General features: G+C 41.3%; 1 protein-coding gene across 1 annotated transcript in view; it reads right to left on the bottom strand.

The window, feature by feature from the left end:
• Positions 1–1,328: 1,328 nt before the first annotated feature.
• Positions 1,329–22,095, bottom strand: part of LOC111142433 (band 4.1-like protein 3) — a 51,656-nt gene continuing 30,889 nt past the window's right edge. The window contains exons 11-20 of the mRNA XM_022495553.1: positions 18,106–18,159; positions 15,446–15,481; positions 14,538–14,729; positions 7,146–7,268; positions 6,106–6,489; positions 5,163–5,294; positions 4,591–4,689; positions 4,069–4,149; positions 3,675–3,791; positions 1,329–2,448 (exon numbers count right to left, since the gene is read on the bottom strand). Of these exons, the coding sequence (XP_022351261.1) occupies positions 3,681–3,791; positions 4,069–4,149; positions 4,591–4,689; positions 5,163–5,294; positions 6,106–6,489; positions 7,146–7,268; positions 14,538–14,729; positions 15,446–15,481; positions 18,106–18,159 (1,212 nt within the window). The 3' untranslated portion in view covers positions 1,329–2,448; positions 3,675–3,680. The remainder of the gene's footprint in view (positions 2,449–3,674; positions 3,792–4,068; positions 4,150–4,590; positions 4,690–5,162; positions 5,295–6,105; positions 6,490–7,145; positions 7,269–14,537; positions 14,730–15,445; positions 15,482–18,105; positions 18,160–22,095) is intronic.

Here is a 22,095-nt window from a genome sequence, read left to right as displayed (position 1 = left end):
TGTTGGCCATCTGTAGGTCTTTGGAGAAATGTCTGTTCATGTCTTCTGCCCATTTTTAAATCAGATTATTTGGAATTTTCTTGGTGTTGATTTGTATAACTTCTTTATGTATATTAAATAATAGTCCTTTTTCAGATATGTCTTCTCCCATTTAGTAGGTTGTTTTTTGGTTTTGCTGATTGTTTTCTTCGCTCTGCAGAAGATTTTTTCTTTTCTTTTCTTTTCTTTTTTAAGATTTTGTTTATTTTATTTGACAGTGAGAGAGAGAAATCACAAGTAGGCAGAGAGGCAGGCAGAGAGAGAGAGGGTGAAGCAGGATCCCCGCTGAGCAGAGAGCCTGATGCAGGGCTCGATCCCAGGACCCTGAGATCATGACCTGAGCAGAAGGCAGAGGCTTAACTATCTGAGTCACCCAGGCGCCCCTCTGCAGAAGCTTTTTTTATTTTGATGTAGTCCTGACAGTTTATTTTTGCCTTGTATCCCTTGCCTCAGGAGACATATCTAGAAAAATGTTGCTATAGCTGATGTCAGAGAGATTCCGGCCGGTGCTCTCTTTTGAACTTGTGTAGTTTCAGGTCTCATGTTTAGGTCTTCAGCCCATTTTGAGTTCATTTTTGTGTATGGTCTCGACACATTTTTTTGTCTTCAAATGTAAAATGATACTTCAGTACCTAAAATGAATACACAGTACTGACAGTAAGAGCAGCAGATAACGTCTTTGCAGGTAAATGTTAAGAATTTGGCTCCCCCACTAAGACGAAGACATGTGGGTCGTATTCAGTAATTCTCTAGAAAAGAGTTTTAAGAAAATTAGTTGACAAAGAAACAGCACGTGAGGTGTGCTAGTGTAGGCCAGCAGTTAGGTGCTAGATCGCCTGGCCTGAAGGAGTTTGAGATAGCTCAGCTGTGGGAACACACCACAAGGGCCCTTGTAGAATGTCGCTGCTAATCTGTTCCGCTGTGGAGCTGACGTGTGAGAGAAAGGGGTCTCTCCGGTAGATTACAAGTGCCCAGAAACACTGGGTTTAGAGGAGAACCTCTTTCTTTATAAAAAACCTAACCCTGAAAATGAGATTCTGTGGTAACTAGTTGTACTTTTTAAGGCCTTCCTAGGCAACCAAACATGTATGTGTACATCTTCTGTTTCCTGTCTCCTGTACCTTGAAGGATCCATACGCTATGTCACCACAGACACATTTTGTCCTGTAAAAAGACACGTTCTACACAAGGCAGATCAATGAGGCCTTTAGAAGTCATGCAAGTGCTACCCTCTTGGCTAAACGCAGACCATACTGAAATTACTACACACAGAGAATCACAGCTTTAAATGCGTTTACCATTTTTATTTCGCTATGCAGAAACATACATTCACCATGGGCTGTGTGATGCAGTTGACAGTGTAATGGAGAATATATCTTTTTGAAAGCTATTTATAACTAAACACTAAATAGTTTAATTACAGTGGAAATTCTGTACAATTTAAGGCTTGGCTCTGAACTAGATTGTAAATATGGACCAGATTTGGAAATAAAACACTTTTTTTTTTCAAGTAAAAGAAGAAAAATCAACTTAAAAACACAAGGAAGAAGAAACAAAGAGAGAAAACAATGCAACAGAAGCCCAACAGATCTTTCCGGAGTGAAATTTCATAATATTGTAAACTAAGAGAAACAGGTTTTCTTCCCCCAAATAATGATAATTTACATATTTAGGGCTTGTTAGGGAACTCTTGGAAGCTTTCCAGGTTGGACGCAGACCAAAGCGAACAAGGAAGAAATCACATTAATATGCTAAAATCAGTACTACCTTATAACGAATTAAATTAGATACACAAAGCAGGATTGTAAGCATTAAATATTTCCAGAGGATTGAGAGTCGTTGCTGTGTATGGGTGAGAGTAATAAAACCATGTGAGACAAGTACAAGATTCAAGTTGTTTACTGAATAAACTCGGTTATTGGCACATCTAATCTGGAATAAACCTGACACATTAGACCTAGACAGCTTCTAGCATTTTAGGGTAATCTTCATTTGTCTGTAAACAAAAGATCTGTCACCTAAGAAATTGCGATTTTTGTTTAGACTTTAATAATAAACTATGAAAGGCATGAATTGTTTATGTGTTACATGAGATCACGGTTTATATTGTTGGTTATGAACGTGCAGGTATAGCTGAAAACTTAGACACTTGGTGGAAATTAAAAATGCTACTCTTTTGTAATTTTATCATTGCTTCATGCAGTATCAGTTTTGTGATGCTGATTCGGATTGCTTTATTATGGGAAGATCTCTCTGCCAGTGTCTTTATTAATGGTCAAGGTCAGTTCTTCTGGATTGAAATTTTCCATGGGCGATACAAGTCAGTTGGGTTAGAAGAGGGAACTCCATATAGGCTCTGGTTTTCCTAATGGTTTGCATGACTGGATTCATGTGCAGGCTAAGTTATTCCTGTAGGAAAGAGATTGGATCAGTTACTCCTTGGAAAACACCCGAGAGTCTTCCTCAGATTAAGGCCACCAACAAAATTTTCTTGCAGGTTATTACATGCACGTTTTGCCAACACACTGTAAAATTCCAGCAGAAGTCCGTGATACGCATTCTCTTACGTTAACTATAACACCACCCAAGCGGCTGAAGCTTGCTGGAGAACCCTTTTGCTGCTGTCTTTCAACTTATATGATTAATTTGAATATAATGAGTGACTTTTGTATTTTTTTTCTTTAAGAGAGACTACTATTCAATCTATAGTTCCTAAACCAACGTTAGAGAACTTCCTTATTTCATTTATACACATAAAGCATTTAAGCGACTTTTGTCACATAACCAAGTATGCAAGTAGCTCAATGGTTGCATTCAGCACTCAGAGCCCTCTGGGGATGCTCTGGTCCTATTGAGTTCTTGCACAGCAAGTGAGTGTGAGTGTGCTTAAGAAGTCTGTGCGCACACAGAAGATGCTCTCTGCTCACGATGCCAGCCAAACAGCCATTGGAAAGGCATGCACACGCTTTCTAGAGAAAAGCAGGAGCACAAGACTGCATTTTTGCCTCCTCCTGAGACATAACGCTATACTAAGAAGAAAAAAAAAAAACACTCCAAAGAATGCAGAAAATATAAGCCATCCAAAATGAAAGTGAATGTCCATGTTTCAAATTCAGAAACAAAGCAAAAAGAGAGCATAAACAGAAGCATAACCAAACACAGTCACAGAAAAAGCTTAGAGTGAAATGGGATATTGTTGCCGTCAAAAGGAGAAAGGGGGACGCTTTATTTTCCTGGTATTTGGAACACACAAATCATACCTTTTGGAACAAATTGGCCTTCGTTCCAATTAAGCCACATGGCAAGTGAAATCAAATCTGATCCCTGAATCGAATTTGGGTAACGAAGAACACAGGGCACGAATGAAAAGGAAACCCCAGCGAGACCATGCAAGCAAAGACTGCTTCTTTCTTGATCCTCTAGCTGACAGAATATGCAAAAAAGTCCACAGTGTGGAACTCCCAAATCTGAAACAAACCAGCACCCACAAACCAATTCTGCAGCCCCTCGGTGAGCAGCCTCCCAATGCCAGTGAGAGAAGAGAGAAGGAGGAGGAGGCACGGGAAGGATGGGGGAAGAACCCCATGCTACATGCCAGCCAAGGCCAAGCCTAGAGAATCAACGTCGCCTCTTACCTGAGGTCAATCCTCTCCATCTTCCGGTGTGATCTCTGTCTCTTTATGGACCACTACTTTGGTCACTGACATGTCAGGGTGCTGCTCTTTGGCCTCTTTAATTGCCTGAGCCAGCGCCTATCCCCAGGAAATCACAGAAGGGCAAAGACAAAAAAGGAGGTGGAACATGCATGATCAGTAGCAAGGTGGAGACTTACGAGCTAGATCTATATACGTCATTCACAAATGAGGTACAATGATCGCAAAAGGAATCGTACGTTGCATATTGAAAAGTTAATTCAGAGAACTGTTTACACTGCACGATGGACTAGAAGAACACCACTGGGAAGAGTAGGGCTGACCAGTGTCTCTCTGGTTCTCTGCCCGGGTATCTACCACCCTCACGCACACTTACCTGGTCATGGTCAATGTCTGCATCTCCTGTGATGACTATCCGCTTCTCAATTCTCGTCTCTGAAATGCCTCCTTTCACAGTCTGCAAGGGACGGACAAGTGTTACAAATGTACCCACCAGGAGGAACAATCCTTCTTCAGTGGGGACAATGGCCGGAAACGCTAACAGTGTTTTAACTAACGGCACTCAATAAGAGTTGAAACAATTCTTTGGCAATTATTTAAAATCATTAATTTCAGAAGTGTCGCTCTCGGGGAGTCCTTTGGGTGTGGCCGGCCAGTGTTTCTGGAACACCTACCATATGCCAAGGACTGGAGTTCCATGTTAAGCAAAAGGTATCAGAATGCATATTCCTAAACAAAAATGAGCACATGGGGCAAATGCCCCATAAACGGAGTGGGCGTGAAAGCTCTAACATAGCTATCTGGGCCTCCAGATAGTCACATAACTCTGCCTGTACAGCCCAACTGGGAAACAGCTCCGTGTAAATGTCTTCCTTTTGTCTGCTCCCACCCCACTTACTTTGGTGATGTGGGTGGTGGTCGTGGTGCTGGTGGTTTCAGATGTGATCGTCTGTGCGCTCATGAGCACGCCCGGCTCCAAATCAGCGCTGGCATCAACCTACGAAGGCGAGGAACAGACACCGCACTCGAATACTTACATCAGGTCGGGGCATCACCATGATTCAGTCATCTCCCACCGTCACCACGTTGTTTACTCCGCCTTTCGGGAGCTGTGGCTCTCGGGACAGACAACCCCGCATGTGGCCAGAATTAACCATCGTTAAAAAACCAGGACTTGAGAAATGTGAGTAGGGTCTGCTGAGCTAGTATCTTCCCTTATCTCTGGCTCGGGAATAGGTTCCTGAGCCTTGTTCCATATTCTGAGATCTATGGAGACCTGTTCAAGTCACCTGAAGCTTCTGGACCCGTAACAAAGTTGTAATTACTACCATTATCACACTTGATAGACACTGTTTGGCTGCTGGGTCCTCTGAGTCTCACAAACTAAGTATCATGAGCTATAGTCAAATGCAGCGGCCATTAAAGGGCAAAAACAAAGTGCCGGGGCTCTGGCCTTCGTAGACCTCTTACCTCTGATGACTCATACGTGATGGTTTTTGTTTCCGTGTGAACGACCGGCACCTCCTTGGTAGAAAGTTCTAGCTTTGTGCCTCCTGGTGAAACACTGCCAAAGCTGATGGTTTCTGTCTTCACGGTTGATGACTGGGCCAATGGGAAGTAGGTAGAGCTGCGATTACAGTTTGCACGAAGGTAGGATTTTGGTGCACCACCCCCCTACCCCACAGTGGGTATGGATAAGCACAGGTTAGTATGAAATAAATGTTTACGTATAACATGGGGAGGGTAAGTTGAGGCATGAGGCAGACACCAGGTCAGTCTTTCAAAATTCCATAGACTTTTTTTTTTTTTTTTTAACATGGGATGTTCCAGGTAAAGGAAAGCATTTTGGAGGACATGTTGAAGAAACTCTTTTTATGATCCCCCTCCTCTCTCGCCTAAACTAATAGATCAAAAATCATCAACTTGCCTTTTATTTAATGAAAGAAAGAAGGAACAAATACGAAGACATTAACCCCCCACACCCCCCACCCCATATACTTCAGGAATCTCAGTAAAAGAGATAAAGAACAAAGTTCTGGCATTTGGTATGGGGGCAAGCATGGTTTTTGGTCCTTCTGGTGAAGTACATCAATCAAAAATAAATTTACCAAATCTTCTACTAGTACGGCTGACCATGCAGACCCCGGGTTTACTGCCAATAATTACAACGAGGGTAGGAACCATTTCCTGGAACTGCACATAATTAATCATCATTAAACATGTTTGCATGGGACCCCAAAGATGGAAACCAGCATGGAGACCCTATTGCCATGCAAGAGGGAAATAGGAGAAACAGACTGCACTTGGAAAAGGCAGAAAGCTAAACTTAGCTCCCCCTTTACGCTTAACCAAATTTCGGGGACTCACAGATCGGTTTACATCAGTGCCAAAAGGAACGTCAACTGCTAGTTACCTCAAAATGTGGTTTTTGTTCCCAAGTTTCAGAAACGTGGATTGTTGCACTCTGCTGCTCCTCTGGCTCATGGGAGGCAGTGGCTGTCTCTTCCTGCTCGAGGACAGCTTTATCGGCCACCTTCCCCTTCTCCTCCTTAGCCCCCTCCATCAGAGCAGAGCCCTCCTTCCTTTTTAAGCTAGAAGCGTCGGCAGACGTTGCCTGGGCTGCAGCGTCCACGTCATCTCCAGCTGCGTAAGAAGCATCCCCCCTCGCATGCACATTCATCACATGTCTTTCCTCCACCAACACGGTTTCCTGCACAACCTTCTCGGTGCTCAGAGGCTCGGGGTGCTGGCTTATTTCCATCTCGGTCTTGCTGGACCCCGTCTTGGTTTCCGTTTTCTGCATGGAAAAGGACTGCAGTGTCAGGGTGACCTTCCATAAACCAAAGGTCAAACCACAAAAATCAAAACCAAAGCAGCCACTCACCAGGGTGCTTAAAGCCAGTGTCAAGGGCTTATGACCAAAAATGCTTACAGAAAATATAAATTAGCTTTCATTGCTCCCACCAGGATCTCAGATGCGTGCCCCCTGCCCTGACACTACCCCCCCCCACACCTCCAATCAAGCCTGTGTTGCTGTGTCGGGATGGCCGCAAATGAAAGAGGATGCAGATAAAATGCAATGAAAACAAAACCAAAGGAAAGCATTGTAGCATGTTCCCATCAGTTGTGGCAGCTTTCTGAGACCTAACGGATGACATAAAATGCTTAAAAAAATTAAATGCTATGTAACTTTTTCAACATGACTGCCTTTTGAATATAAGTTCTAGGGATGCAACTAAAGGCACATGACGGCTATGCCAAGCAGGCACTAAAGGAAAACCACCAAAGAGAACTCTGAGGTGTTTAAGGCAAAGCCATTTTGGATGCAAAACACACACACACATGCACGCAAGCACTCACGCACGCACCCACGCCTCTGTGCGCACACCAAAAGGGCATAAAGAAAGGCAACTAGGCAGTGTCAGGAACACCAAAGAGGAAGCAATTGGCCACCTGAACCCAGCTTTGAGAAGTAGAAGTAACCCCTCCTATGAATTCTGTTGGTTTTCTTGCAGACTCTAATAAACTGAAGATTTCAGAGCCATCCATGAGCTTTTCAGCAGAAGACTGTTTAGTCTGAGTGAACAAAGAAAGGGACAGTCAAGCACAGAGACAGGAACATAGGCGGGCACATTCACATTCACAGCCGGTTAGACAAAACTGTAGGGGAGGAAGGTGGGAGGAGGGAGGAGGGCATCTACCATACAGATTTTGGAAACAGAAAAGAATGGGAAATAAAATAGCAGACTGAGGTAACCATGTGCTCGTTTGGTAAAGCGGAGAGAGTTATTAGGATATGGGCGGTGCTGGTTTAAGCAGACCATTCTCCCTTCATTGCAAGCCCCAGCAGCACTACCACATCTCGGGATCGGGGAGCTGGAAATAAAACGGAAAGTGTTTTAATGCTCATACTGGATTGCGCAGTATTGATCTGACCATGAAAAAAATTAAAAAGCTTGGGTCGGCTGCTCTCAACATAAAGCCAAACAGCAAGTGGAACAGAAAAGTTGAGGGTGGAAGGGCACTGCCTCAAAAAAACGTCATGCTGGAATCTGAAACGGTGGCCCAAACGAAAGGCACTGGTTACCACAACTCGGGACGTGGCTGACTCGGTAACGTAATGAGCAGTGGCCACGGTGACGGCCGGCTCTTGGGAGTATCTCCACTCAGACAGGCTCTTCCGCCTGGGACCAAAGAGACCCACTTTCAAGACCTCGCCCTCAGGCAGCAGCTCCGTCCTGCTGAGGCGCGTGCTGTCCAGCCCCACGTGGGGTCCCGTGTCCCGGCCCAGCATCGGGGCTTTCTGCAGCTCTTCTTCCTCAGGGCTTGGCCGCCGGGACTCGGCTTCCTGGATGGGAGCCAGGGATTCAGACAATTTCCGTTTGGGGGTGTGGACCTCAGGTCCCCTTTTGGATTTCTCATCAGGGACGGCATCCAGGACTTCATAATCGGCCATGACTGGAATGACCTTCACGGACTCTGACAATCCTGTGTCTGTTTTCTGAAAGGCTTCCAGACTGCAGGGCTGCACTCCCTTCTCCCCTTCCTTGCCTTTTCCAGTCATGGTAACGATCTTCCCAGATACTGTGTCATAGGATTTGCCCAGAGTGTATATTTTCTGTTTGCTTTCTCCTCTCAACTGCATTTCCTGGGCCAAGTCATCGAAGCTCTGCATTTCAAGGGCACCGGATCTTAACAGATCAGCGGGGATGTCACCACTTCTACTGCTCACGGTCACCACCTTGTAAGTCACAATCTTTCTCGAATCACCGTCAACTACCTCAGTGGGTACTTTGTCTACAATAACCCAATCCTCTGTGCCCTATATTTGAAATATAAAAGCTAAATTAGAAATTCTGATGGTCTCATTTCTAAAATAAGAATCTTTTAAGAAAACCAGGGCAAAAGCTACATTGCGATGTGACCGCACGGGGCTGGTGTTAATGTCTAATGACTATGGTCGCAAAGCTCTTCTTATCTGAAATTTACAAACCCTAACCTTCAACTTGGAATACAGTCTGCACGTAGAGTTGTAATTGCAGATTTCTTTAAACGGGAGCATACCTTGATGGTAAATGTTCGCAAGATTCTATCTGACCTTATGCTAAGCATCTGATCATTCTACATTTCAAGATTAAATGATGTTACTGAAGCTGCTATACAAGTCATTTAGCTTGTATGGGCACAAAAAGACCATTTTCCAGGACATGTAGAACACTGCACTTCATAGCTGCTGTTTTCACAAAGAACTTGCCAGAATCCCATGAATTTCTGTGAAAACCATTTTGTTTGTAAATTCTATTTCCTCATTTGGGGGATCGAACTCACTACAGCACCTACTATCCAATAAACACTGAGCGTGCCCTACTCAAGGCACAGCCAGGAAGTACTCCCACCGCTGGGGCATTGTTGGAGCCTCTTATCAACAGCTCATGGTGGTCTGTACCGTGTTCCAATCGTATTTACAAGCGAAGTTCATCATCTGAGTAGTTTCCTTGCCACTTTCCTCGGTACTTAGTTCCGATACAGCAGAAGAAGTGAAAGTTAAGAAACCTGTATTTGAGAAGGCTACTAGGATGAGAACAGGCTGCAGACTACTCTAACAGATCATGAGGGGATGAGAAATCAGACCAGGGGCAGGTGAGCACCTTGATTTACGTTTTAAGCTACAGCGTTTTCTACCTGCCTATTTATCTTAGCCTAAAAATGGGAATCTTGAAATGCGTGTGCCTTACGAACAATAATTACAGATCGATCTACATGCTGGTGCTGGATTAAAGGAAATGAATTGAAAAATAACCTCTAGGGTCGATGGGACAGTTTTCTGGAAAATGATTTGGCGAGAGGTAACCACAGAACCCGCAGAGTCTCCTTCCTGCATTTTCTGTATCAGACTCGGCTAGTGGGAAAACCAGTAAGAGTTCAGAACTTTCAACATCAGTCAAGGTCATCTAAATTAGTATCACTCTATAGGTAAAACAAAGAGTAAAAAGTCCAATTATAATATTAGAAAGCATCATCATAATGCTTCCATGAGCAAACACAGATATCACAGTAGAGCAAGACCCATCAAGGAATGATGGCTAATTGATAACTAAAGTAAGAAAATTCCCTTTTCCCCTCCCCAGAATCCAAGCAAACGTTGACATACCTACCTTCATTTTAAGCGAGGTAAATGTAAAAAGGAAAGTAAAAACTACAGACATTTCAATGATAGTAAAATCTGAAGAGCAATTCTCTTCTGGGCAATTCCTTTATGTTTGTCTTTTACCTGAGACTCAAGGAATGGAGAGCTTCCTTGCTGCAAAAATTTAACTTTTTCAGAAATGTCTCTTTCTTCTTTGGTCTGTTTGGATAGAGGGGGTTGGGTTGGAGAAGAGGAAGTAGACAGTTTCCAAAAAAAGGCAAGTTAGGAAGAGAGTTCTTTTACTGTGTCATACGTATTAATAGTCATTCATCTCTTTCTGAAGAAGTGAATTATTGCTTATGAATTTGAAAAGTGGTCTGAAACCATTTCAACGTTTCATGATCACCTCCCCAAAGTAACAGGTTAGTTTCTGAAGCTCCAGTGTTTGACTCGACATGTTTCCCACTTCCGTAAACACAAAACATGCAAGAGCAAATAGAAAACTCCTTGGCATTCACACAGTGTCCAGGCCAGTCATGTGCAAAGCCGTAGACGTGAGGAGTAGAAGAAAATGTGAAGATTAAAAAAAAAAAAATTAAGTGAAATAAAAACCCCTCACTCCTACATCTGACAAACACTTGGCTGTGTTCCCCACCGAAGTGCAGGCTTCATCCCGGGCAAGGAGATGCTCATGGACCACTGCCCTCAGCTACTAGCTTGAGTAAACCCAGTCAGACCTCCATCTATTCCTTTCTTATTCCACAAAGTATCCTCAGAATTTATAGCTTCATTTGAACTTTTGTAAGATGGCGAGTAACTTTAAAAAGTCAACTTCAAACTATCTTCGTGAAAAATTAAGTACTCAAAGTCATGCTTTCACACGGAACATTAAGAAATGTTGAAAAGTAAATACGCTGTGTTAGCAACTAGCTTCTCCCTTTTATCTACTTTTTATTACCTCCTTTAGTAGTAAGTAGGAATGATTCAAGTGGCAATATAATAGCTGCTGAGTCGATCTCTGTGCATAGCGTCAGACTCCATGGAGTACTGAATGAAAGGGTATTTAGGATGAGTAATCTAAAAAATCCTAACAGAAAGCCCAAAGTTTCCAGGAGGACAGAGCTTTTAAAATAAATCTTATTGTAAACAATACAATTTAATGAGAGTTATTTACTATTCCTATGTGTGTACAAACTTTTGTATTCCTTTTAATAGTCTACTTATAGACATTTGTAAGGGGACATCTGGAATATTTTTCTGAAGAACCTACTGGCAAATTTTGATAGCATTGTTCTCCTATGCCCCTTTTTTGATGAAAAGAAAGTAAGATATTTCTGAGGGGGAAATACCTTTTGGAGAAAGGTACTGGAAAAGGACAAAATGCACCACGTGAAATCATTAAATATGGATTTTTGTATTGTTTTGTTTGTTTTACTTTCAATTGTAGCCTCTTTCTCAGAGAGAAATAAGAAACAGGAAGGAAAGGTCAAGATTATAGGTACTTTTCAGAATACCACTGCCAGGCCTCTAATTATAATCACTGAGCTAAATATTATCCCTAAGATGAAAGCCTAAAATAATAATAATAATAATAATAATAATAATAATAATAATAGCAGGAAAACAGTGGTTTTTAGCACATCCTGTTATCTGACATCAACTAATTTCAAAATTGTTCGTCTATAATGAAAGTATCAACACTGTCTGCATCCGAACTGTGTATGCCCGCTGAGAGAAAAGGGTAACATAAGGGATAGATCTTAAAATCCCATAGATGGTCAACCTCAATTCAGTTTGTTCAGCTCAAGTGAGGAGATACTGATAAAGAAAGGCTGATAACTGAAATGTTTACTTTTATCACGGGTTGGAAGAGAGTTAGCTATATGCTCCACACATTTTAGTTCAACACTCATCAGAGTATCATAACTGGGAAGCAAGGCCCTTATACCGGCATGCAGATTGTACAGAGGTAAGACTCACTCCCAGAGGATTAGGGATTTGTGCAGAGCCTTGCCCCTTGCTTCTCTCTGCACCAGGCATTCTCAACCGGGAGGTGAGTTAGAATTACCTGGAGAGCTTTTAAGTAATGGTACTATGTGGGAGTGCAGCTCAGACAAAGGAAATCTGTCTCTGATTTAACAGATCCCAGGCCTCAATATTTTTAAAACTTCCCATGGGTCATTTGCATATGCACCTGGAGTTGCACCCCAAGGCCCGGATGGAAAGTCACAGAAGTCAGATTCAGAGAATGAAAGATAAGTCTCCATCTCCATAACCAGAAGACCGTGGTGAATGGTTTTGGTTTGTTTGATTGTTTCCCAATTTGAGGCCCATGCAAAACCTGACTCGCAAGAGCAGAGCTGGATTAGAAAGCAGACAAATGCACAAGCAGAGCTGACTCTAGTCATTCGTGGTCCTTATGTTCCATAAAATCCCCATGAACAGTGAGTTAGAGGAGACTGAACAATGATTTTATGGGAAACACATGGTGAGGGCTCTTGTGAGCCTCTGGTCATGATATTGTCATCAATGGTTCAATATATAACCTCGTTTTGTATGTTTTTGTTTAAAGACTCCTTATTTAATGCATATTATTGATCCATTAAGTCATGGCCACAGCACTCTAACTTATTCCTGCATGAGATTTCTCTAACACATGTATTTTCCCTAAAGGCACATGACAGCCTTCTTGTGCTTTTAGGAACACTAGCTCGCACTTCTGGCCCGTAGGTCTGGGTGTCATCTGAAACAGCAAAATCACCCATGGAGACACAAAAACGTGGCACCAAATAGGCCTCAAAAGCCCATTTGTCCACAGTATGAGAACTGAAACAGGTAGGCAAGCCCTGTCTTGGGCAACCAGAGCTGGGAACGTGCATGGTTGAGACACCAAGTTTTCACCACTCTGTGTCCGTCTGCAGATGACTGGGAAGAGTCCTTAAGGCTGATTTTAGGGTTATGGTGAATTTCAGCAAGTAGGTGAATGTGCAGCTACATAATCTGTGAATTGGGAGGCTCAGCCGTGCTAAGCTTCCGTGCTGTAAGACTGCCACCTGCGTCAACAAAAAGGCTGATATTGGCACTGTGAAAGTGCTAATGGGTATTGCATTTTGGCCGGAATTTGGAAACTTTCAGTATTCAAGTGGACATGAGGGCATATATCTCTAACATAGACTCAGCCTAGGGGCATCATCAAAGACTGTCACGGGAAATATCTGTGGACAGAAACATACCCAGAGGCCTTCACAGACCAGACATCTATCCTTCCTGTTTGGTGGGCCCTGTATATGGGTTTGTCTATGTTCCAAAGTCAAGTGAGCGATGCTTTGGGGCATCCTTGCTACTTATCTGCTATTAAGTATATAAGTATAGATACTTATCAGTATTTGCAGGTTGGATAAATAAAATTCCCATTTTAATAGTAAACGCACATGATCTTCTTAGAATATAATCACTACTCCTAGCTCACTATATATTACTAAGGTAATCTGAATGAAACGGTGTGTAATGCCACAAGAATACTTCGGTAACACTATTTTTCATCTATTCTGCATAAAAGGGCCCCTTTCAAAGTAATTCAAATGGATATATACCTTGTCACATTTTAGCTGGGATTAGAATTATCATGAACATAGTGACTGTGGTCACTTTTGATAAGTAGCTTTCAAGGGAAGTTTAGAAAATGATCAAAATGAGTGTCATTATATTCTTTTCCCTGCAAGGACTGAAACATTGCATGTAGACTACAGCTTAAAGGATTTTTCTCCCATAAAGGCCCAAGTTTTGATTGTCTTCTGTTCTAGCTCAGCTTTCTGGAAAATACGCTGTGATAAAGGAGTCTTGATAAGAAAAAATGTTAATCAGAATGATGCCAGAAAGATGCAGTTATTAAAAAACTACTTCTTTTGAAAGAAAAAGCAAGATGATGTCTAATAGCGGATAGACGAGCACCACTGACCCTTGTGGGACCCTCAGTAGGAGCCCCCAGACAGGATCTGCTGAATCCTCACAGTCTGTAACTGTAATTCACAGTCTAAATTCTTTAAACAGAATTTTCCAACACGGACACTCGTATTTAAGAAAGACATTCTGGCCCCTCTACTTTCTATATTAAAAAAAAAAAATCAAATAAAAACGGATTATAAACCCGTTAAAATAATGTTATGTATATTTTTTAAAAATCAGTTATAATCAAATCACACACGGATTATACCAGTAAAAGCCTGGTGTAGCAGTCCCAGAGTAAAACAGGTCTCGAAATTCTGTCAACTTCAGATCGGTGTTGAGTCAAACATTAGACCATCTCCCTACGCCTGATCTTGCAACTGATGTGAAACACTCATGAGTTTTCAGGGCATTTCTTAATGTAGCAGAGAAAGCATTTTTGAGAAAAAGTGTCAGTTCATTAAGACAGTATCTCAATTTCTCCCAGCTGTGAAATCTAGGTGCGCCATTAGAAAAAACCCATTCGCATGCACTAGAGCTTCCCTGCGCCTCCTTGTTCACTCCAAGCACCCTGAGATGTGACTCCTCACTCCTCAGCCGCCACATCATTCTACTCCACAGCTTTTCTCTGGAGCCCTGAGTATGTCAGTTCTGTTTATATGCAGACAAGTGGTAGGACTGTCTACGCTGACTCCGCCCCCTAGGGGTGGGCCCTGCAGAGAAGCACCTCTAGTGACGGGAAGACAGTGACACCCCGAAGCCCGAATACCGACCTCTTCAGGGACCAGCGGTTCGATCATGGGCGCATCCTCCTGCCTGGCGGCTAGTCGCACGGGGGAGGTAGAAAGCCTCTTTTCCCATTCATTCGTGATGGCAGTGTCTGTGGAGGTTTCTAAAAAGGTTCTTTTCAGCTCACTAATATTGGTTTGATGTTTCATCAGGTCATCTTGAGTTTTATCTAGCTCCTACATTCAGAACATAAAGAATCCAACAGTCAACGTTTTACACGTCTTCCTGAGTTTTTTTTTTTTTTAAAGTAATGTCAATCTCATTAGTAGTCAAAATAAAAGAATTCTGATCAGGGCTCATGACACTACCACAAGCACTTTGGTGAAAATGTGACATTTCTAAGAGAAGAAAAAAAAAATCTAGTTCACGCAAGCATAAAAATCAAAAGTTTTTTTAAAGGCAAACTAGAAAAGAGTGTAATTCACACGTAACCAGAAAAAAAAAAAAGAAAATAAACACACACAGGAAAAGGGATCTAAAGCTAGGAGAAAGGAAGGAATCAGAGTAGGCTGAGAAGGTATCCCCACTTATTCCCAGGTGAGAGCACACAGGTCATGCATCATTGTATGAGCCCACAGGTATGCCACTGAAGAAATGTCCACACACACAAACATGCACTGGTATATACCAATACCAACCTCTAACATAAGATTACTATGTTTGACATACACATTTTCACCCTTTATTCGCTTAATCAGACTATTCTGAAAAAAGTGGAGAAGAAAGGGAAAGGTAAGGGACACAGTAGTCATGGGAACAAATGCCATCCTCCAGAGTGCACCGACAACACGGGTAACCGCCTACGGAGCATGCTGGAAGGCTGGAACACCGGAGACGCACAGTGACTTATCACACACTGATTTTTGCTTTGGTTTTATTTTTAATTTTCTACCTGTGCCTTGAGCTCTGCGTCTTCCTCCTGGTCCGACTGCCAGCATCAAGAAAGAGTGGGAAATAATGTCTTACCATGTAATTGACTACGATTGAAGAACTATGGTCTATAGAAACTTGCTAGAGGGGGTACGAGTTTGCTCTTGTATATGGATGCTAGTTCTTTCCTATATGCAAGCCACAACATTCTCACACACAAATTATGATGCTTATTAAGATGACAGTAGTAAAAGATTCCTTGCTTGGTGGGTCTTTGACAGTGTCACCCGGAGACTTCTGAGTGTGATAAGCATACACACGTAAGTGGGAGTTGACAGCTAGGGTTTGGGGGCTGTCCTTAATGCACACTACAAATGTTTCGAGCCACCCTAAAACTAAAATTCACAAGCATGGTTAGGATGACCCAATAATGACAGCTCCCTTGGGATGTATGATTCTTTATAATCCTAGGAAGTTATAGCTATTATTATTATAGCTAAATTGTAGGCCAGAGAACCAAGGCTCAAAGAATTTAACACTGAGGGTCTCACATTTAAGAATTTCTTGGAACTGTGAATTTCTTGAACCCATATACTTAAAAATAAATAAATCTGGGAAGGAAGGAAGCTGATATAAGAAAGTTAAAGAAAAAAAAAAAAGGAATCAACTACCTTCAACATTACCAACATTGCTTTAAAGATGTAGACAGGATCATTGTTGAGTCTTGAAAAATACAACAGATTTATCTAAAAGCCACTTCATTATCTTGATTTTTCTAATTGCAAGGATCTGTTTAGTCCTTGGACTGGTGTCCGGGTACCAGGACCGAGGTAACTAGGCCAACCCACATATGTAGGCAGTGGTAAAGCTGGGTGTCTCGCAGGTGGTACTCTGACTGAGGTCCATAGGGAGGCCCTCAGGGTAATTACAGGTGAGAAGCCTTGAGGATACACCTGCACAGGTGGCCTACAACAAATCAGTCTATCTTGCTCTCGGCCCCCTTATCTGCCAATGGGGAAAGACTGCCCACCCAGCAGCCTCACCCGCATTACTGTTGTCCTGGCCCCCGAGAGTTTAAAAAGTGCAGGAGGACACAGGTAACCCTAACACAGGGCTGGCAACACACTAATTCTCAAGTGTGTGGTGCGCACACAGCTCTGTGTTTTATTTTTAAGCTCCATATAGTTACCTATGTTGTATGTGTATGTTTGCACACTTCAAATGTTATGGAACAACATTTAGAACTGCTACAGAAATTTGGAGTCTTACTGAAATATTTTTCATTTATGGCACACATTCAGATTCTGATGAAGTTTACTGAATTAACATATAGCTACATGTAACAAATCATTCTTAGCAAATCAAGATATAATTTTGTTATAATTTGACATGGAAAATTATTAATTTGTAATACATTTATTTGTGACTGCTTAAAAGAATCTGGATAGTTATTGTTTTACAATATTATTTTTTTTAAATTTCTTTTCAAGTAGGCTCTATGCCCAATGCAGGGTTTGAACTCATGACCCCAAGATCAAATGTCAGACTGGCATGCTCTACTGACTGAGCCAAGCCAGTACAATAACAGCCCCTACAATATTGTTATTATTATTATTACTATTATTTTTCAATGCCAGTGCTGTGATTTTTAACTTAAAAAAATTATGATTTCCAAAGCTTTGAGCTGAACTCTGGCACTTCCCAAGGATGAAAACTCCATTTTAAGAAGTTTTTCTGAGGATATTTTCAATTAAGTATTATACAGATACTATTTACATTTTTAGTTTTTCCTGAAGTTCCTACTAGAAAAGACTGTTCTAACCGGATGATGTAAAAAAAACTCCACAAAGTAGAAGATAAATTCTGTGAGAACTTCAGGAAAGGTACATCTTGGCTTCCATTACTATACTGTTTTTACAGAAATTTTAGTTATGGGTGGAGAAGATTTGAAAAACAACATAAGCACGCACACGTTTATTTATCCTAAGGAATTCATAAAGGATAAAGGATAGCACAGTCTGTTTCCTGTCACTGTTCAATGTGATCACTTTTTTTTTTTTTGAATAAAGTACTAATAGTAATTTGCTAATTTCTTCTTCCTTAGAGAATCCATTTCTTTTGAGTGACCTAGGTTATATCACCTGGTCTACAAAAATAAGAGAAGTATTATTACTATTTTAATAATTATTATTTGGCCATTTTGGATTTAAAAATATATCTGTATCTAGTAAATAAGCTAATTAAATTAATTGTAACCCTCCTCCTCACTCATCACGGCTTTCACATAGAGACAGCCTCTCACTTGGGAAAGGGGAATAAGTTTTTTTTTTTTTTTTTTTTTTAAGGTATTATTGGTTTAGCCAAAGGTTCTCAAAATGTGATCCGAAAATGGGCCGAGTCAACAGCCCTGAGAAATTGCTGGAAATGCAAATTCCAAAATCCCACCCCAGACCTCCTTCTTTTGCACAAGAAACATGAGGGGACCCAGCTGGAGGATTCTGATGTAGCCCAGAGCTTGAGAACCACAGACCCAGGCAACAGAATCCATTTCCTTCCTCCTTTCAAAGTTAGAATTTCTCTCCACTCCATAAAACCTAGTATGCAAAGGCCCTAAATGCAGAGCCCCGTTCATGAGGCACTTGCGCTGGGCAGCCACCAGCCGCCCACAGTGATGGTACCAACCTCAGTGGCGGTGGTCTCCCCATCGGCCGCGGTGTCCGTGCGCTCACTGTCGGTCTATTGATCACAGAAGTGACCAGGGTCCAGGAGGAAGGCAGGAAGAGAAAACAAACCCATTTGGTCAAATAGGGCATGGCACAGGTCAAACAGTTCACTCTCTTTCTCTGTGATGTGTATCAAACTACCTTCCCACAAGAATGCAGGTTTCAAGCAAGAGCAAAAGAAAGACCGGAGCTGGGTTTCATCAGCAGAGCCCCTCGGAGGAAGACAAGCGGCTCACAGCCCGCGGGAACCACAGGAACTGTTAGCCAAGCTGACTCGTCTGGTTTCATGTCTCAGGAAAACCAAATTGTCATTCTTTCCTCCGCTTTTAACTAAAACCCCGAGAAAGATCTCTTAAAAACGTGTAATGCAAATAAAATCAATGTTTATATATGTTTGCGATTCTACTAATATGTCACATTTGAAAGGTAAATTAAAATGTCAATTTAAATTAAAAGCTACTATAACAGTCACTGGACTTTCAGCCCCTCATTTATAACATGTTGATAATTTACACCCATTTATGACCATCAGGCTGTCTGCATTACCTATTACTTATAAAAAGCACATGCCAGTGACTCACAGGCATATGTTTTATATGTGAAAAGTATAATTCAGTTTCCAAGTAGCAGTGTTAACTAGATTTTTTACAGACTAACTGTTGTGTTTATTTTGCCCCACCCTCCAATATAAAGAAGTATATCAAAGTAGGTATTTAAACATCTCTTTCCAAAACAACCATCCAAATGAAGCAAATTATAATACTAATAAAAAAATGGAGAGAGGGAGAGAGAGAGAGAGACATCTACTTGTAAACAAATAAAACAAAGCACAGCATTTGACAGAGCCTAAGTTTTTAAGGGGGAATTATAATAGTCATTTCAGGACTGGGTTTTTAAGCTGTTTCATAGAGATTTGTGGTTTAAAACAGAAACTTATTTTCTTTGGAGTACAACAGAACCACAGCCATCACCGATGGGACATTTAAATGCCGTAATATATTATAAACTGACTTTCCCTCCATAAATGTCAACTAATCACTAATAAAATTCCCTTGAGCAAAGATACGCGGTGAATATTTTCAAAACAAAAATAAAAACTGGGAGCTGTAAGCTTGTGAACCTGCCTCTTCAGATAATCTTTCAATCCTAACAACAAGGAATTTCAAGAAGGACGCCTGGGACAGGGATGGTCATATCAACTTAACTCTGGTTGGGCGGATTTCTTGGCGCTATCCCAAATTTGTTTTATATGTTCCTAAAAGAAAATACATTGAAATTCATGTTTGGCATGTGCACCTGAGGGGGTCAGCTATCACGCCTAAGCAGAACATAATTTTCAGGAGTTTGGTAAAGAATGTGTGCGGACACACTTTCATGACCTGATGACCACCTTCACAGCACCTGGTGGGGGGCGGGGAGTAATTTTCTTATGAGGGTGATCATTGCTATGGTGTTAGCATGGCTTCCCCGACTGACAGCCTAGGGAATGGCCAATGTGACATAGCGGGAGAGAGACAGGTTATTGTTCAAGTGTATAATGACCCAAAGAAGCCTTAGGCTTTCAAGAATAAATAGGAATGACTGGCACTTGGTGTGCTAACTGGTTTTGTGCAACCCTTCCAAGCTGCTTGAAAGTATTTCTCCTCTTATATAATGATCTCCCTTGTGGCTTGAAAATCTACTGGAGCATCTTGGCTTTAGATTACAGCCCTGGTTAAGAGTGAGAACTCTGATGTCAGGCTGACATGAGCTCAAATCCTTGCTATTGAAATCTGTGACACACTGGACATGTTTCATGTTTTAATCCCCATTTCCTTCCAGCAAAATGGAGAAAAAAAATAACAGCCCTAACTGTATCAGGTAATGGATATTAAGTGCTTTCTACAAGGCCTGACACATGCAGGCCCAAAAGTGCCTATAATAACTGTCGTATGTTGATATTATTATATTGTAATATTCTATAATTATATAATTGTAATTATTACTACCATTTTTTTCTAGCTATATGAAAAAATAGCCTAGACCGTATCTCAACTCCCTTAAATTCTTCCTGAGCATGTAGTCAGTTATTCAACAAATATAGTGCATGATCAATAAATAGTTAATGAAGAAAGGCTGAAAAAAGTAGCTTTTATAGCAAAAGTAGCTTTTTATATATTATTTATATAATATACTACGACTAAACAAAGCTACGAAATGTATAACGGGTCGCGAACTGTCATATGATTCTGTGTCTACACAATTTAAAATGTCAAAAATCAGTTGATTATTAATTTTTGCCTCCAAATTTGAATTTTTTGTTTTATGAAAATATTCCTCACAAATTGACACATAAAGACTAATGGTGATTCTGTGGTATGGTAAGCTAAATTCAGCTTATGTTTCTTGACAGATGATTTAATATTCTGTGCCCCTTGTCATGTGACCATTCTTGAAAGAACAAAAGAAAAAAAATGTTATTGGTCAGCAGCTTTCTAAGTTTGAAATGATTCTGCCTTTCCACACTGGGTTTCCCTCTTGAGAAAGGTTGGAACTAATTAAGTCACTCCAATACATGAGAAATATAAGTAGTGATGATAAAATATTTGAAAAGAATTACATTCATCAGTGATTTAGTGATTCTTACAAAATGAACGTGACAGAGCTAAACCGTATGTTACATGAAGTCACCCCATTTAGCTGCCAAAGTGCTTGAAGCCTAGAGAATAAAAAAGGCCATGTCAACAAATTTTTTTTTTTTTTTTAAATGGAATGACCTACATAGGAGTCCTCCAGCTCAGCCTGAACTAGAGAGCATAGCTTTTAACACTTGAGGTTAAGAGACGACACTAAACAGATGGCCACACGCAAGGTCTCGTGTTAGGAGAGCTGTCATGGGTGACCAGGGATGCAGAGGAGGCATAAGACCGCGGCGGCCAGAGCTGGCTCAGGGTCTCAGAGCTTTGCAGTAACAGGGAGAGTTAGCGGCTGGGAAGCTCCAGTCACGTGGTCACTGGCTTGCATTGGGTAACTGCTGTGATTTGTTTTGCTGATGTAATGCAGACATGCCCCAATTTAACATTAATTTTCATGCACTGATTACAACAAGATGTATACCCTGGATTAGGCACAAGATCTGTGTGGTTCGCTACAGAAAAGTTCAGTTATTTAGAATTCAGAAAAGCAGCAAATGGCAATCTTTTTGCTTTATGTTGGCTAGATGACTAACTCCACTGTTAAAGGAAAACTAGATGTCCAGGTTGGAAACCAGCTAATACTACGGTCTTTCTAGATAATCTTGTGTTCTTCAGGTTGTACGTTCTAGTCCCACGTTATTTGATCACCTTGCTCTTGTGAGAAATGGCGATATTAAAGCCTAGGATTCATGCTCTTAAAATATTTTTCATGTATGAAAATAGTTTTATAGTAAATATATAAAATCACACAGACTTTGGAGCGAAGTCATAGGACCCAAGAACCTTGAAAAGGGCTTTAATGCAGTATCAAATTGAAAAGGGCAAACTTTTACTTGAAGTATCTGCGAGACCATTCCCAGTTTTCTTCCTTCTGCTGCTAAGAAATGGTCATAATCTCACTAAATATAGATACTTACACACCCTCACAATTCTATACACCCACAGGTGCAGCTTAAATTATGATTCCTGGCTGAGTTGAAAAATGAATAGACTTTTCCTTTTTTTTTTTTTTTTTTTTTTAGTGTTGCTTTGACTTTGTCACTTTTTTTTTTTTCAATGCTGGAAGTACTGGGCTTGTCTCCTGCCACAAAAAGCCTTGTTTTGTGAGAACAGAAGAGCTGGAAGGGCCTGGGGAGGTTGTGGGCAGGAGGGTAGGCGACAGCCAGGCCCTCTGTTGGCTGCTTCTGTTCTTTTCCCCTGCGCTCTGTCTGAAGGGAACTGCTGGGCTGTTCACACATCAGGGGACTGGTGTGAAAGGAGAGCAGTTAAGAGGA

This window comes from Enhydra lutris, unplaced genomic scaffold (genome assembly GCF_002288905.1).
Source record: "Enhydra lutris kenyoni isolate GAN:26980312 unplaced genomic scaffold, ASM228890v2 scaffoldscaffold8, whole genome shotgun sequence".
Lineage (NCBI taxonomy): Eukaryota > Metazoa > Chordata > Mammalia > Carnivora > Mustelidae > Enhydra > Enhydra lutris.
The sequence above is the reverse complement of the archived record's forward strand: the minus strand, read 5'-3'. Positions and strand labels throughout refer to the sequence as shown.